Source organism: Megalobrama amblycephala, linkage group LG5, assembly GCF_018812025.1.
Source record: "Megalobrama amblycephala isolate DHTTF-2021 linkage group LG5, ASM1881202v1, whole genome shotgun sequence".
Taxonomy (NCBI): Eukaryota; Metazoa; Chordata; class Actinopteri; order Cypriniformes; family Xenocyprididae; genus Megalobrama; species Megalobrama amblycephala.
This window is the reverse complement of record NC_063048.1, coordinates 3,000,028-3,017,617: the sequence shown is the minus strand read 5'-3', so window position 1 is coordinate 3,017,617 and position 17,590 is coordinate 3,000,028. Positions and strand designations below refer to the sequence as shown.

The window sequence follows — 17,590 nt, the reverse complement described above, 5'->3', positions numbered from 1 at the left end:
GAAGTTTATAGGCTATTTTAAGTGGAAACAGATCGGCCTACTTATTTATTGCAGTGTAAATACAATTGTCCAAAACGGCGCGTCACGACAAAGTATTTTAAAAAGAAAACATGCAAATCTTACCGTTTTCCTCAAATGATATCCTTCAAATGGTAATTGTTTGAAGATCCTTCACACGACATCAACACTCCTGCAGCTGTGGTTGTACAGTAAGATATTATTGGACCTATTCAAACTGGACAACGGACCGTTCGACCACCGAATCCAGCAGTGTCTTCCATAATATCTAAGTTAAGTGTGCATCACTGATCGTCATTCTCGAAAAAATATTTTGTCATAACATCTGCAGTTTAGTTTAAAGAGGAATTATTGTGCTTCCAGTGCTCCTCGCTGTCATTAAAACAGCGTGTCACTGAAAAAGTGATCGAAAGTAGCACATCTACTATCTCAATTCATATCGCTTTTGTCTCCAGAATGTGCGTACGCACAGCTCAAAGTTTGCTTAAAGGTGCGCACATTCTCCCGTCAAGTTTGTTTTTATAGATCACAACCTTTGCGTGGGAACTGGCGTACGCAGGTTTCCATCCCCGTTTTGTGCGTACGCACGCTTTATAAATGAGACCCCTGATCTCTTTGTTTCTCTTTGTTCATAATGTTATAGACTGTAATGATTGTACTCAGTGTTACTTACTGGTCATTTTCAGCTCCAATTAAGCTGTACAATTTAAAATGATGCATTGTCTGCTCTGAAGTCAACAACAAAAAAACTAAAGCTGACCACTGAGAAGAGGAGAGTTTCACATTACGTAATCCTCCATATGTATGAGGTTGAGCTTCGTTCACTAGTGAAAGATCACCCAGTTCATTCAGACAGTGAAACAGATTGATGTATTTATCTGGAGAGGGATTCTCACTGATCTTCTCTTTGATATAGTGAACTGTTTTCTCATTGTTGTGAGAGCTGTTTCCTGTCTGTGTCTTCAGTTCTTGTAAGAGACTTTGATTAGACTCCACTGACAGACCCAGAAGGAAACGAAGGAAAAGGTCCAGATGCCCGTTTTTACTGTCTAAAGCCTCATCCACAGCTCTCTGATGGAGGGCAGATAGTGAAACTTTGTCTCCATTAGTTGGTTTGGTAATCTGGTCAAACACATTGATGTTCTTGTTTATAAAGGAGAAATGCACATATAGAGCTGCTAGATGTTCCTGAATGCTCAGATGAACAAAGCAGAAGACTTTCCCTTGATACAAGCCCAACTCCTCTCTGAAGATCTGAGTGCACAATCCTGAGTACACTGATGCTTCTGTCACATCAATGCCACACTCTCTCAGGTCTTCCTCATAGAAGATCAGGTTGCCTTTCACAAGCTGCTGAAATGCCAGTTTCCCCAGTTTGACAATCATGTCTTCATCTTCCACTTTCTTCTCATAGCCCTTCTCATGTTTGATGTTGGTCTGAATGATCAGGAAGTGTGTGTACATTTGAGTCAGAGTCTTGGGAATCTCTCCACTCTCTGCTTCACTCAACATCGTCTCTAGAACAGCGGCTGAGATCCAGCAGAACACTGGGATGTGACACATAATAAAGAGGCTCCTTGATGACTTCAGGTGTGAGATGATCCTGTCGGCCAGACTCTGATCCCTGATTCTCTTCCTGAAGTATTCCTGCTTCTGTGGGTCACTGAAGCCTCGTACCTCTGTCACTCGATGGACACACTCAGAGGGGACGAGATCAGCTGCTGCTGGTCTGGAGGTGATCCAGATGAGAGCAGAGGGAAGCAGATTCCCTGCAATGAGGTTCATCAGCAGCATGTCCACTGAGGCTGATTCAGTCACATCACACAACCTCACATCGCTCTGAAAATCCAGAGACAGACGACACTCATCCAGACCATCAAAGATGAAGTAAACTTTATATTCATCACTGGATATTTCCACTTCTTTTGTTTCAGGGAAAAAGACATGAAGAAGATCTGAAAGACTGAGTGTTTTGTCCTTCAAAAAGTTGAGCTCTCTGAAAGGAAGTGGAAATATGAGCTGGACATCCTGATTCTCTTTCCCTTCAGCCCAGTCCAGGATGAACTTCTGCACAGAGACTGTTTTTCCAATGCCAGCGACTCCCTTTGTCAGCACAGTTCTGATGGATTTGTCTTGTCCAGGTAAAGGTCTAAAGATGTGACTGCATTTGATCGGTGTGTCCTCTGTTTCTGCTCTCCTGGACTGTGTCTCAATCTGTCTCACCTCATGCTCATTATTGATCTCTCCACTTTCACTCTCTGTGATGTAGAGCTCTGTGTAGATCTCATTCAGGAGTGTTGGGTTTCCCTGCTTTGATATTCCCTCATACAAACACTCAAACTTCTTTCTCAGATTTGATCTCAATGTGTTGAGGACTTCAACAGGTTTAGAGTCATGGCTATAAGATTAAAATACCAGATTATTACACAAGTTAATGTAATGCAAGCACCGATAAATTACAAAATGGATTATTTGTCTGCTGTATTATGGGACACAGAACATCATTGGGTTTCTGAAATTATTAATTATTTTAATTATTAATTATTTTAATTATTAATCATGTGTTTGAGTGATGTGTGTTGTGCATTGCAGTGCCTAATATTAATCGAGAATAACAAAAAAGTCCTACATTTTACCTGAAATCAGGATTCATGCTTTCATTAAAGTCTTGTGGTTGAATCACATGCGTGAACACAGATTTGTTTTTAACTGGTCTGGATAGAAGATTTGACCTTAAATCAGAATGAAGAGGGTAAAGAATCAGACACACTGATATTGATGTAATTGTGTCATTAACTGTGTAACAGACCAACAGCTTTTACAGCCTGTGAATGTATTAAAGTCCCCTTGTAGTCAATAATTTTATCCCTTAAAATCTTGAATGTAACTCTACACCCTTGCTTCATTTAGTATATGTGGACTCATGAATATTCAAATTAGCCCAGCCGCCACTCACACCAGCTCAGAGATCCACTTGCTCAACTTTAATATAGTAAATGCTGCACAATAGTATCACTCTTTACAACGTCAGACACATAATGATAATTAATATGATTAGCGTTTTGCTTGACTAGGTTATCAAACAGCTAATAATGTGTTGCTAATGTTACACAAGCCATGTTTGTCAGGGTTCTGTCACTTCTGTCTAGTTTATTTCTTGGTTTTGTGACAGAGCTCTGACACTCCCCTTCTTGTCCTGTTTTTGTGTGAGCGTACGGTCTTGAGTGTTCTCGAGCCGTGTGCTCTCTTGTCTGCGTGCCTTGTTTCATGTTGGGAGCATGGCGTTCGGATCCCGGCACTCATGTCTAGTTTGGTTTCGTTTCGTGTCGGGATTCGGACACTCGCGCTCCCAGTCCTGTCTTTCTTGTGAGCGCACGGTCGAGTGTTCCTTCACTTGCCGTGCGTTCTTGTCTCATGTTTTGTCTCTTGTATTGTCATGTTTTGTGTAGCACGCGGTTGTTTCCACCTGCCCCGTGCTTTCATGTTTTGTCTTTTGTGTAGCACGCAGTCTGTGTTTCACGGGCTGCGTGCTCTCATGTTGTCTTGTTTTGTGTGAACACGTGGCTTATGAGTTTTCATATTTGCGTGTTCATGTCTCGTCTTGTGTAAGCACGTGGCTTGTGATTTGTCTTCATTGGCCATGTGCTTGTGTTTTTGTTTTGTTTGGTGTGAGCACATGGCTTGTCATGTGTTTCTTTGTGCCATGTGCTCTCATGTCTATTGTCTTGACCCGGCCCACCTTGTTACCTCATTATTGGTTGATTTGCCCCACCTGTCCTCCCTCATTACCTGTCTTGTTTGCTCTCCTATTTATTCTCCTTGTGTTTGCAGTCCTGTGCTGGTTCGTTGTCGTATGTTTCCCTTTGTGCAGCCAAGTCTAGTCTAGTCTAGTCTAGTCTAGTCTAGTCTAGTCTAGTCTAGTCTAGTCAAGTCAAGTTTGTCAAGTCTGTTTTTCCCCCACGGGGTAGTTTTTGTTGTGCCTTGTTTTATTTTTTATTATTAATAAAAGCCCTCTCTCTCCTGCATTTGAGTAGTCATCCTCATCCATCATCAAAACCCAGACAGAACGAACCAGCCACAATGAGGACTCAGCAGAAGAAGGGCTTGCATCGTCCACCAGCCTCCACTGTCTCCAGCCCTCTCTACCAGTGAATGCTCCAATTTAAGAACCTGAGCTCTCTTCGTCAAGAGGGGACTGATCTGAGGGAGTTTGCTGTGGAGTTCAGTGGAGCTGCAGAGAGCCTGGCTCTCAACGACGCAGCTCTCAAGGACCTTTTCAATTATGCCCTGGATGAACCCCAGAGCTGGTGGGCGATGAGGGGCCTGCATCACCTGACATTTGGGGAGCTTGTCGACTTCCTGGACTGCCGAGAGGATATTCCTGCTGCAGCATTCATTGAGATGTCTGAAAATGCTGCAGTTTCCCCAGAGGCAGCCAGGGTTGTTGCTGCTCCCCCAGAGGTGGTTGTGGATGCTGCAGTGTCCTTGGAGGCAGCGTCTCGCCGACATAAGCGGAGGAGGAGAAGGAAGCCTTCCTCCGACCCTGAAAGCCTGGTGATCCCAGAGCCCGCTGTAGGCCCGGAGGCCTTCCCAGAGCCCGTTGTAGGCCCGGAGGCCTTCCCAGAGCCCGATGTAGGCCCGGAGGCACCCAGCGCCTTGCCCTGCGCGCCAGTCAAGCCGTCTGCCTGCCGGCGCCAGTCAAGCGTCTGCCCTGCCGGCGCCAGTCAAGCCGTCTGCCCTGCCGGCGCCAGTCAAGCCGTCTGCCCTGCCGGCGCCAGTCAAGCCGTCTGCCCTGCCGGCGCCAGTCAAGCCGTCTGCCCTGCCGGCGCCAGTCAAGCCGTCTGCCCTGCCCTGCCCTGGTCCCGCCCTGGTCTGTTCCTCCGGCTCCTCCCTGGCCCTCAGCCGGGACCCTAGACTTGCCTGAGCCTCCCTGGCTCAACCCTCCCGTCCCTCCCTGGTTTCCTTAAAGACATTTTTGTCCTTTTTTTTTTTTTTTTTTTTTGCTGGCTCTGACTTGGCTCCCCTCCCTCCCCTCTTTGTCTTTGTGTATTGATGTTCTGTCTTGTTGTCATGTTGGTGTGTGTCTTATGTTGTCGTGTATGTTGGTCTTGTGTTATGTTTCTGTCTTGTGTTCGGTGTCCCTCGTAAGGGACACCAGGGGGCGGATAAATGATTGTTCGGCTGAGTAAGTCAGTCTTTTATGGTGCTTTTCGTTCGCGTTTCTACTTTGTCATGAATGGTTTGATCTTGAAATGTTAAACTTTTGTTTCCCATGAGCAAACGGTTAATGTTACTCTGTTCTCAGAACTTCACGCAGTAACACTGATGTTTCAAGTTATAGACAAACCTTAGCATATGTTATTCTTACAACCTGATTTTTAAACTTTTGTTTTTTTTTTTTTTTTTTTTTTCTCTCGTTTCAGGCTGAATCATCTGATGTAGCTCCATTGTTTACGTAAGTGTTGTGCTTATTTTCACTTGTATCAAGTTTATTACAAAGAATTTAGTGAATAAACAATTTTATTTTGTCAACTATTTTAAGCATTATTTTAAGATGCATCTTTTCTGAAGTATAACAGGACACATTACTTAAATCATATGCTTAGCTGTGAGTCCTTGTGTTCACAAAAATGCTATGGTGAATGAATGCACAATATTCACTAATCTCTCTCTTTCTCTATCTCTTTGCTTTTCTGCTTTTAGGCTCTTTGACATATACCCTAAACATGGCTCAAGAACCAGAAAGGGGGGACTAATTAAAGGGTTAGTTCACCCCAAAATGAAATTACTGTCATTAATTACTCACCCTCATGTCGTTCCACACCCATAAGACCTTTGCTCATTTTCAGAACACAAATTAAGATATTTTTGATGCGAGAGCTTTCTGTCACATGTCACAGAGACACATGGATTACTTTAACAGTGTGTTTCCTACCATTCTTGACCTTGAATGTGTAAGTTGTGCTGCTGCCTATGGAGGAACAGAAAGGTCTCACATTTCATCAAAAAATATCTCCATTTTTGTTCCAAAGATGAACAAAGGTCTTACGGGTGTGGAACGACACGAGGGCAAGTAATTAACAACAGAAATGTACTTTTTGGGTAAACTAACCCTTAAAGATTAATTTAAATATTTAACATTGCTAAATGTTTCGAGGCAGATACCACTTATTTATTTAACTATTTTAAAAGACTGGGATAAGACACACAAGCTAAATTAAACAGGTATTAAATATGAGAAAAACAGTAAGAGAAAAACAGTTAATGAGAAGACGTACATACAGCAGGTTAGTGGTTTATGTAGGTAAGCTGAATGCTTTTATCAGAAACTCCTGAGATGTAGTACGACATACAATGCAGAAGCAGTTGTGCATATAGTCCATTCAATGAATAAACGATTTCATTGAATACAATTATAAGCATTATTTTTTTAATTGCATCATTTCTGAAGTGTTAATTGGACATTTTAACTTAATGCAATCAAATGCTTAGGCTATGGTGCATATTCACAATATTCATTACTATTTTCTCTCTCTCCTTTTTTTCCTCTTTCTTTTCTGCTTTTTTAGGCACTTTGACATCGACCATGAACATGGCTCAAGAAACAAGAAGGGAAAGTGACTTCCAAGACGGCAACACTGTGCAAAAAAAAGGAGCAGTACTGAAAAACTTGTAGGCCTACTAATTGTTTTTACTCCACATTTGGAAAAATGTTAAAAGTAAATAAGATTGCTGTATTGTTCATTGATAACTTGAGAGCATTTAAAATGTTGAACTTTCAACATTGCAATTTTCTGCTTTTTTCCATAATAAATAATAATAAAAGTTTTAAAACTCAGAGTATGTTGCTTTCCATTTCCTTTGGCATAACATAATAACAAAAGTATATATTTTTTAAATTATTTAATGACAAACATAAGTGCAGTATGAAAAGCTGTATAAATGTAGTTAATAGCTGTAGATAAACAGTATAATGCTGTAAAAGTACATAATATTACAGTAGAATACTGTATTTGATAATTACAGTACTATACTGTAAATGTTGTTTACAGAAGTAGTACTGTAAAAATACAGTAAGTGGCTGGCAACCCATATGCCAGTATTTTACTGTAAATTTACAGCAAAGTTTTACAGTGCAGTTATTATCACTCCATCTGCCATTTTTCCCTATTGTTCTTGCTTGCTTACCTAGTCTGATGATTCTGCTGTGCACAGATCCAGACATTAATACTGCCTGCCCTTGTCAAATGCCTTGAACATGGGCTGGCATATGCAAATATTGGGGGCGTACATATTAATGATCCCGACTGTTACGTAACAGTCGGTGTTATGTTGAGATTCACCTGTTCTTCAGAGGTCTTTTAAACAAATGAGATTTACATAAGAAGGAGGAAACAATGGTGTTTGAGACTCACTGTATGTCATTTCCATGTACTGAACTATAATTATTCAACTATGACAAGGTAAATTCAATTTTCAATTCTAGGGCACCTTTAATCATTTGATTGTTAATCCTAAATATAGGGGGCTGCTGCTTGGTATAATTGTTTTCAAGAACATTATGTAAATTGGTATACTCTTTTGCCTAGGCTACCAAAACGAACACCAAAACTTAACATGAACTGTTAAAAATTATAGCAATTTATGCAAAAACTTTATGGAAAGCTGACAGCTTGCACGTTCGAAATATGTGAGCTGCGATATAGCCTACTGTAGTGTAATTGAACATCTGACGCCGCCCACACTGCTGAGAGCGACAGTTAGATGAATGTGTATGTGCTGTACACTTTCTTCTCAGTAACAAAATAAACAACAAAAATGAGAAAACAGCAAGCATTTTTTTTATTTAAGGCATAAGAAAGCGTCTGATCATAACAACATTGTTATGTTAGCACGAGCTCTGCAAATTAGCACTTCAGTCACATCACATTTTCATATAGCACTTTATTCAATAGATTGCTAAAAAATCAAGCAGCTTTACAGTATCAAACATGAAAAACAGTGTCAGTGCCTCATTTTATCAGAAGCACAACTTAATTTTGTACTATAAAGTGGCTATCCAGTGTTCATGTTTACACCCACGGAGATAAAACTCAAACACACGAAATGAGTCAAAGAAGCGGTCCACGTGAATGAAGGCGGAGCCTCAGCGCACACCTCCTGTTACGTTATCGTCACTGACCAACGGTAGTACGAAGGTGTTTTGCAGCTGGAGCGAACTTTTCCTGAAAGTTCGCTTTAGCAAGCCGTTTCAAACTTCCAAAAAGAACACAAAACGAACTTCGTTTTGAGTGAAGTGAAGTGACATGTGGCCAAGTATGGTGACCCATACTCGGAATTTGTGCTCTGCATTTAACCCATCCAAGTGCACACACACAGCAGTGAACACACACACCGTGAACACACACCCGGAGCAGTGTTTTGGCCTGATTTTGTTTGAAATGATGTCACAGTAAAGAGAAAATACTCAACGATGGTGTTGACTTATGGATTTGCACATGGTTTGTTTGAAAGCATATTGAGAACACCACATGAACATATAAAAAACAATAAAAACCTGATTTTCACCACAGGGGGTCTTTAACAATACAATACATAGAGCTTTGCACAAGGATGCAATGGTAATCATTAATAAACTGAAACTTAAAATTTTCTGGTTTAGATCCAGATTATTACACTAGAGTATATAAATAACAATTTCATAAAAATCAAATACTATAAGCACATATTTTATAGAAACAATATACCTTAGATAAGGCTGTGTGTTTCCACTCTTAAACTTTAGTGGTGGATCCATAGAGCAGTAACTCTTCATAGACACACAGCTGGACTCTGGGTTTGAGCTCTTCTGCTGGACTGAACTGTAACAGAGAACAGATTCAGTTTAATTCTTTAGATTACTGTGTTCATTCTTTATTATAGGAACCATTTTAATTTAAACTGTAACAAAGAACAGATTGGTCAGTGAACACATAGACCAGGTGCTTGACAAAAACACGAGACAAGAGTCAATGAACACTCAACCTGTGCACTCGAAACAAGAGATAAAGCAGAAGAAATAAAAAGATAAAACTGAAACAGAACTAGACAGAAGTGTCAGGATCTGAACACTACGCTCCACACACAAACAATGCATCACACAGATTAAAGAGTTTTATAAATGATGAGTTATAAAACTGACGCACAGTTTATAATATGCAAAAATGAAGTCAGTCCTGAAGACAAAGAACCACTTTGCCACCTAAAACTGTAGTGTCAGTCAAACTCAAACACACGAAATGAGTCAAAGAAGCGGTCCACGTGAATGAAGGCGGAGCCTCAGCGCACACCTCCTGTTACGTTATCGTCACTGACCAACGGTAGTACGAAGGTGTTTTGCAGCTGGAGCGAACTTTTCCTGAAAGTTCGCTTTAGCAAGCCGTTTCAAACTTCCAAAAAGAACACAAAACGAACTTCGTTTTGAGTGAAGTGAAGTGACATGTGGCCAAGTATGGTGACCCATACTCGGAATTTGTGCTCTGCATTTAACCCATCCAAGTGCACACACACAGCAGTGAACACACACACCGTGAACACACACCCGGAGCAGTGTTTTGGCCTGATTTTGTTTGAAATGATGTCACATCAGTTCGTTCTTCGATTTTGTTTGAAGTATATCGGGGCCTTAAGGGGTAGTGAATTCCATAATTTAGGAGCATTAACACTAAATGACCTACCACCTACAGTGGACAGCAGAAAATGAGGAATGGACAAAAGACCAAGCTCAGATGATCTCAGGGACTGGGCAGGAGAGTAAGAGAGTAGGTCAGGGAGATATGGAGGCGCAAGACCATTTAATGCTTTAAATGTTAGAAGTAATATCTTAAAGTGAATGTGTGAAAAGTAAAGTAAAGATCATGCAGTAGAGGACTAATGTGACTAATGTGAGCAGAACGCCTGGTGGAGGTGAGAACTCTTGCTGCTGAGTTTCAAACATACTGTAACCTTGCTATGAGTTTTTTAGACAGACCAAGAAATAATATTGCAATAATCCAGACGTGATGTGATCAATGCATGAATTAAGATTTCAGCATCAGCTAGAGTGAGAGAAGATCGAAGATGTGCAATATTACGAAGATGGAAAAAAAGAGTTTTTAACGACAGAAGAAATACGAGAGGCAAAAGATAGAGATGAGTCAGATAAGACACCAAGATTACAGACAGATGATAACTTTTTTGTAGAGCTGCAGTAAAGCCATAACAATCTGTCCATTAATTTTCCTATTATCACTGTAAAGCTGCTTTGAAACAATCTATATTGTGAAAAGTGCTATATAAATGAAGATGACTTGACTTGACTAATGATATGTTAACCCATTTGTGCCCAAATTTTTCTGAATGATTTCATGCATATAGTCCTGTTAATAGTGTCCTATATGAACATGTTCTGCTTTACACGGTAGTTTGTGATGTCAGGAACACCAGCAATTTTTCAGATTTTTCACTGCAGTTTTAAAGAGAAAATACTCAACGATGGTGTTGACTTATGGATTTGCACATGGTTTGTTTGAAAGCATATTGAGAACACCACATGAACATATAAAAAACAATAAAAACCTGATTTTCACCATAGGGGGTCTTTAACAATACAATACATAGAGCTTTGCACAAGGATGCAATGGTAATCATTAATAAACTGAAACTTAAAATTTTCTGGTTTAGATCCAGATTATTACACTAGAGTATATAAATAACAATTTCATAAAAATCAAATACTATAAGCACATATTTTATAGAAACAATATACCTTAGATAAGGCTGTGTGTTTCCACTCTTAAACTTTAGTGGTGGATCCATAGAGCAGTAACTCTTCATAGACACACAGCTGGACTCTGGGTTTGAGCTCTTCTGCTGGACTGAACTGTAACAGAGAACAGATTCAGTTTAATTCTTTAGATTACTGTGTTCATTCTTTATTATAGGAACCATTTTAATTTAAACTGTAACAAAGAACAGATTGGTCAGTGAACACATAGACCAGGTGCTTGACAAAAACACGAGACAAGAGTCAATGAACACTCAACCTGTGCACTCGAAACAAAATAAAAAGATAAAACTGAAACAGAACTAGACAGAAGTGTCAGGATCTGAACACTACGCTCCACACACAAACAATGCATCACACAGATTAAAGAGTTTTATAAATGATGAGTTATAAAACTGACGCACAGTTTATAATATGCAAAAATGAAGTCAGTCCTGAAGACAAAGAACCACTTTGCCACCTAAAACTGTAGTGTCAGTCAGGATTGGCTGTGACACTCTGAAGAAGAGCCAATCTGAGTGACCCACTACATGACCCCACTGCTGCTCACTTTTCATTAAGCACCCAAAGACTAATGTGTTGTATTTCCTTTTAGTGTTAGTGTGTCTTAGAGCAGTCAGTAAAGTTTTGTTTGTATTCACATGATGTTTGCTGGTTTTAGGGCTGAACCTGTCAAAGGGCTGAATGTAAATGGAAAAAATGGTCGAAGGGCTGAACGTAAATGGAAAAAAGACAAACTACAAGTGTCATATGAAATTTTAATTGACTCTCTTTCTGCCTATCAGCGAGCTGCTAAGGCTGCGAAGTGTAGTTATCTCTCTGAGTTAATTTAAAAAAATAGCCATAAACCAAATATCCCTTTTTCCACTATTGAATCTGTTCTTCACCCAAATGTTAATCTGTTTCCTGAGACATCGGTCTGTCTTTGTGAAGATTTTGCAAAACATTTTGATGATAAGATTTCCCAAATTACATCTTTGTTGCCTCTGTCATCATATAAATTGTCTGATATTCCTATCTCCCCTTCCACTTGATCTGTTTTTGAGCCTGTAAATTTAAATACTCTTATTCAGATTACGTCTTCTCTGAAACCTACTACATGCCCCCAGGATGTAATTCCGGTCTGTTTCCTTGGACAAATTATTGAGACCGTTGGCCCTGACTTATTGTCTATTATTAACAAATGTCTCTATACTGGCACTGTACCTGGTGACATTAAACTTGCCACGGTGCGGCTTCATCTTAAAAAACCTAGTTTGTATCCCGCATTACTGGCTAACTTTCATCCTATTTCAAACTTGTCTTTTTTTTTTCAACTTCAGTCTTACTTGACTATAAATTCAATTTCTGAAAAAATTCAATCTGGTTTTAAATCCTGTCACAGTACTGAGTCAGCTCTTTTACAAGTTTTGAATGATATTATGGCGATTACTGACTCTGGGCAGTCTACGGTTCTGGTTCTGTTAGACCTCAGTTCTGCTTTTGATTTAGTTGACCATAATACACTTTTATCATGTGTTGGTCTTCGGGGCACGGTGTTGCAGTTGTTTCATTCTTATCTTACTAATAGGAGGTATGTTGTTAGTATTGGAAACCAATCCTCATCTGAAATACATCTAAAGTCTGGTGTCCCCCAGGGTTCGATTCTTGGTCCAGTACTGTTTTCCCTTTATATGCTTCCTATAGGATCTATTTTTAATAAGTATGGGGTCTCCTTTCACCTGTATGTTGATGACACACAACTTTACATCCCCTTGAAGCGTGATAATAAACAGGCTTTAAAGCCTATTTTAGACTGTTTCGACGAACTAAAACTTTGGCTTTCAAGTAATTCTTTAAGCCTCAATGAGAGTAAGACTCATGAATTTATTTTGTTTGGCTCAAATGACCACTGTCCACATGATTTCAATTCTGAACTTCTTACTCCATACAGCACTACATGTGTAAGAAATGTAGGTGTCTGGTTTGATAATAATCTTAAATTTGATAAACAGATAAGTGCTGTCGTTAAGTCCTGTTTTTATCATCTTCTGACAAAGGTGAAGCCATTTTTGTCTCTAGAGAAGCTTGAAATGGTTATGCATGCTTTTGTAACCTCTCGACTGGATTACTGCAACTCATTGTATATCGGTGCTCCTCAATCATGTGTTTCACGTCTACAGTTGGTCCAGAATGCAGCGGCTCGGCTTCTTTGTGGGAAACGTAAACACGAGTCTATTACACCAGTTTTGATTTTATTGCATTGGCTGCCAGTCAAATATAGAATTTATTTTAAAATGTTATTGTTTGTCTATAAATCTCTTCACAATCAGGCTCCACAGTACCTATCAGATTTGCTACACTCATATACTCAACCAAGAGCACTCAGATCAGCTGATTCTGGGTTATTGCGAGTTCCCAGGGCACGTCTCAAAAACAGAGGTGATCGTGCCTTTTCTGTTATTGGCCCCAAGTTGTGGAATAGTCTCCCAATTCAAATTCGAGCTGCTTCAACTCTGTCTATTTTTAAGTCTAGTCTTAAAACATATTACTTCTCCCTGGCTTTCAACATCTCCTGACTTGCTGTGCAATGATTGTATATTTTAATGCACCTCATCCATTTTAAAGTGTTTGTTCTATAGATTGTCTTATTGTTTGTAATCCTGTTGACTGTTCTGTTTTGCATACTCTGTGCAGCACTTTGGTCGACTTTGGTTGTTTTAAATGTGCTATATAAATAAACATTGTATTGTATTGTATTGTATTGCATTGTATGTTCATAAATCGAGGTCACTGGTTTGGTCAGATTCCGACTACTGTGCCCAGAATATCAATCTTTTTTTTTTTTTTTTTTTTTTTCTGTAAACTGTTTAGTTTTGTGTATGTCTGATCTGTGATGTAACACAATATTTAGCAGTTTTTTCTTGAAAGTACCTGCATCCTGGAGAAAAATCTCCATCTCTGGATCCTTGTGAATCACTCATGATGAAGCTGCAGGAGAATCTGATGAGTTTGATCTCCTCCACTGACTCTGAATGAACAAAACATTCAGACACAAAATTAAATGATTAAATTAAACAGCTTTCATAACTTAGCTGAACATATCTTGAGTGTGGAAGAAAAAGGATCATGTGACTGCGTTAACTCATGCTCAGTCTTACATGTTCACACATATACTGTTAAACTTCTGAAGAATCACAGACATCACCAAACACAAAAGATACCTTGAAGTGAAAGAAACCCTTTATTAAAAGATTTCATATCAAACAATCACTTAAAATGTCCTCCAGAGATTCATATTAAAGGAAACCTATTATGCCCACTTTTACAAGATGTAAAATAAGTCTCTGAATTCCCCAGAGTGTGTATGTGAAGCTTTAGCTCAAAATACCTCACAGATCATGATTTTATAGCATGTCAAAATTGCCACTTTTTGACGGCGAGCAAAAATGTGCCATTTCAGTGTGTGTCCTTTAAATGCAAATGAGCTGCTGCACTCAGCCTAAGAGGGCGGAGCTTCAAGAGCTCATTCTCTGGTGTCAGGAGTCAGTTAGGGCCAAGCACAAAGAGCTTAGAACCCAAGAGGCGACACTTTGATACTTTTTGGGTAACAGCCTCTAGATGGCGTTCCGGTAGCATGGCCGATATTATGGGCTGAAAATACTTACTGGACCATAGAATCCTTCTCATCTTACACACCCAAAATCTGCGAATTTCACTGCCAAATCAGAAGCGCGATAGTTTTTAAAATTAAGTCACCAGTAAATTGTATGGCTCCTATACAGTAAATGTTGTATTATGTTATATATGTTTTATTTTACCAGTTGTGGAATCCAACCATTCAACCATCTGAGGTAACGTAGTTAGCCTACTTTGAGTATTTCCATTTTTTGTAACTGTACACATTTATTAATAGTAAATTAATAATAATATCTAGGTCTGAATTGAAATAGGCTATATTGTACGTTTTAATGGATCACAAACATAATGATCTTATAATACATAATGCATTGCTGTGTCCGTTATCGCATAATTCCCACTTTTGGTTTAACGGACATTAGACAACACTGCAAAATCAAGCTGTTATATTCATATATTTATTGTAACATTCACAATTTTTCTGATGCATGTCCTTAATTTAATTTCATATGTTGGTAATAATTCAGTGTTTATAAGCCTTTTAAAGAATTTTAACCCAAACTGACTGGGTTTCTAGAGAGCAAAGGTTTTGTGAAAAAAGTGGAAGACTTAAACTTAAAGTGTGTAAAATAAACTGTATAAAGGATTTGATAATCACTAGTGATGGTATTTTATTCTGTGTTATCATCATTCAGGTTGGATTTCAGCTTTAATGTAAGTTTTTTTTAACAAAGCAGCTGATATTGCCATAGAAACTAGTGGACTGCCATCTCACTTTCACCCCAAAATGGTGGAAACGCAGGGCCGCTGCTGGGCATTGGTGTTGCAATGGAACGTTCTATTAAGTGTTGCTTCTTGTTAGTGTATATTCTTTGCCAAGCGGCAACCTCCGACAGTTCCCTTTCGAAAGGGAACTCTCCTCTGTGTTTCAGTACGCTTTGGGGAATGTCACTCGTGAACCAATGTCTGAAAGCCAAGAATCAAACCACTCCCAATACCCTTGGCCGGCAACAGCCTATGACGTCATCATAGCGTGACCCGGAAGTATATAAGGAGCGCCTAGAGAACCAGTCAGTATCTTTTCGTCTTTCGTGACTGTTCTGTCTGATCGCGATTTTATCGAATCTGGTAAAGGAATCTATATTATGCCTTACAAACGTTTCAAGAGGGTGTGTTCATCTGTGTCCCCGGCTAGCGTTTGTGTTTCACTGAGTGCATCACCTGTTGGATTGCACACTCAGGTTGAGTGTAGAGTGTCCTACTTTTAGTTTGATCTCTGTTAGCTCCTACTATGTGATCATTGCCACAGCAGTTATATTACATATAACTGTAGAAGTTGGCTCTTTATTGTTTAGCCTCCTTCTAGTTGCAGCTTGTGTTTATGGGTGCTGTTGGTGTATGGTCATGAGTTTTGCTCACGTACATTAGCACTGCCACAGGTTTATGCTTGTGTCCGTTTGAGGTTGTAGGCCTTGTAGGCCTTCCTTAGACCATGTTAGCATTTCATTGTACCCTGTAATTATGTGAGTTGTGGTACATTGCCTGTTGGAATGTGTAGACTTAGCTCAGGTTGTGTTAAGCTAGTTACCCACAACTGTTTGTTGGGTCTAGAGCTGGTCCCCTTTGAGCTTGGTTCCCATTTAAGACCACTAGCTGGCGTTACATGTAGCTAAAGTAGTAGGCCTCCTTTTTCAGATTACATGTTGGCACAGTTTTGTGTTGGTCTTGTATGACCCATTACCGCCATCGGCCATGCCCACCTCTGTTAAGAATCAGGACCTAGGTCAGGCCTCTCGTAGAGTACTGCGGATTATGTTACTCATCACCATGGATGGGATGTGATTGCCACTAGCTGACGCCACTTGTTTACAAGTGTTAGGCCTTATAGGCCTCCTGTGTATCATGTTGGAGTTCGGTTGTGTACTCCTCTCAGTTTGAGAGTAAAAGGTGCTTTTACTGAGTACGTTTCTGAGTGGATTGACTCTCAGGGTGAGTTCTTGTGTTAAACCGCTCTGTTGTTCAGTTTTTGTAACACTCTAGTTAGTATGCCAGGAAGTTACACTAAATAAGGGGATCGTTTGTGCCACTTAAACAGTACAAAACAAAACAAAAAATACAACAGGAGACAAATGTCATCAATAAACCCAAGTGTATTTACAATTCAATCCGTGTACACCAAAAAAACACGTTAAACATCCAAGGTAAAAAATGTATATAAATGTGTGTGTGTGTATGTGTGCGTGTGTCTGAAAAGTCTCTAAAGTCCAGCGCGTAAAAAGTTTATTTAGGAGCAGTCTCACCGGGGAAATAGCGCGTCCGAGAGCAGGATCCTACAGGTACAGTCCAACTGTTTAAAGTCCTCTGGGGCGAGTAATCTGTGGGAAAAAAACAATATACTCCACAAGAGACGGCAAAAAATCAGCACAGCAAAAAACAGTCAGAAAAACGAAGCAGGAAAAAAGATTTAGGTATGAATGAAAAAGACGCACAGCCAAACGCCGGCGTGATGGTTCCTTATATGGGAAAAACAGTGTAAACATCCTGCTGAGATGACGTAACGCCACATGACGACGGAGCACGAGGAGAATCTTGCGGGAGCAGAATCTCGCGGGAATATAAATCAGGGTCAAACACAGACAATACATAAGGGAGAAAACAGTACACAGAGGAAAGCTATTTACATATAATAGTCAATATATTATTATTGGCAATTGAAACTATAATTAGGCTTTCCCTTATGTGGCAACGGTACATGCTTCCTTGAGCATGGTCTCTCCTTTAGCTCTAGTTGAGCTATGTAGTTTCCTCATTAGTAACTTGGTTCTATTTTTGCTCCTAGAACTTTAGTGGCCACTAGCTGGTGCCGTGTGTGACAGGTAGGCCCTCTGGGCCTCCTTTGGGAACATGCTGGTGTATGTTGTAATATACTCCTCTTACTAAGAGAATAGAGGAAAGAATATGCTGCTGGTTGGCCAGGGCCCCAGGTGACTTATTAACCTCCTTTGCAGTTCAATTATTTGTTCTGCCTGGAGCTTGAAAACACTGCCACGGGCTGATGCCACGTGTCCGACTGAGGTTATAGGCCCCGTTTTTGGGGCCTTCCTTAGTGCGTGATTGCGTATGTTGTACTCCTCTTGCTTTAAAGAGTAA

At 39.9% G+C, this 17,590-nt stretch overlaps 1 protein-coding gene across 1 annotated transcript; it reads right to left on the bottom strand.

Annotated features, from left to right (window-relative positions):
• Positions 1–465: 465 nt before the first annotated feature.
• Positions 466–16,848, bottom strand: LOC125268096 (NLR family CARD domain-containing protein 3-like). The gene is made up of 6 exons (XM_048190206.1): positions 16,741–16,848; positions 13,736–13,832; positions 10,805–10,918; positions 8,766–8,879; positions 2,655–2,750; positions 466–2,416 (listed from the first exon to the last, which is right to left on the bottom strand). The coding sequence occupies exons 2-6, from the start codon at positions 13,783–13,785 to the stop codon at positions 688–690; spliced, it is 2,103 nt and encodes a 700-aa protein (XP_048046163.1). The 5' UTR covers positions 13,786–13,832; positions 16,741–16,848; the 3' UTR covers positions 466–687.
• Between the last annotated feature and the right edge of the window lie 742 nt (positions 16,849–17,590).

Excerpts from the sequence above, each read along its gene's own strand:
- LOC125268096 (XM_048190206.1), bottom strand. The coding sequence starts at position 13,785 with ATGAGTGATTCACAAGGATCCAGAGATGGAGATTTTTCTCCAGGATGC. Across the intron at positions 10,919-13,735 it reads GATTTTTCTCCAGGATGCAG|TTCAGTCCAGCAGAAGAGCT; the intron begins GTACTTTCAAGA and ends TCTCTGTTACAG. Across the intron at positions 8,880-10,804 it reads AACACACAGCCTTATCTAAG|TTCAGTCCAGCAGAAGAGCT; the intron begins GTATATTGTTTC and ends TCTCTGTTACAG.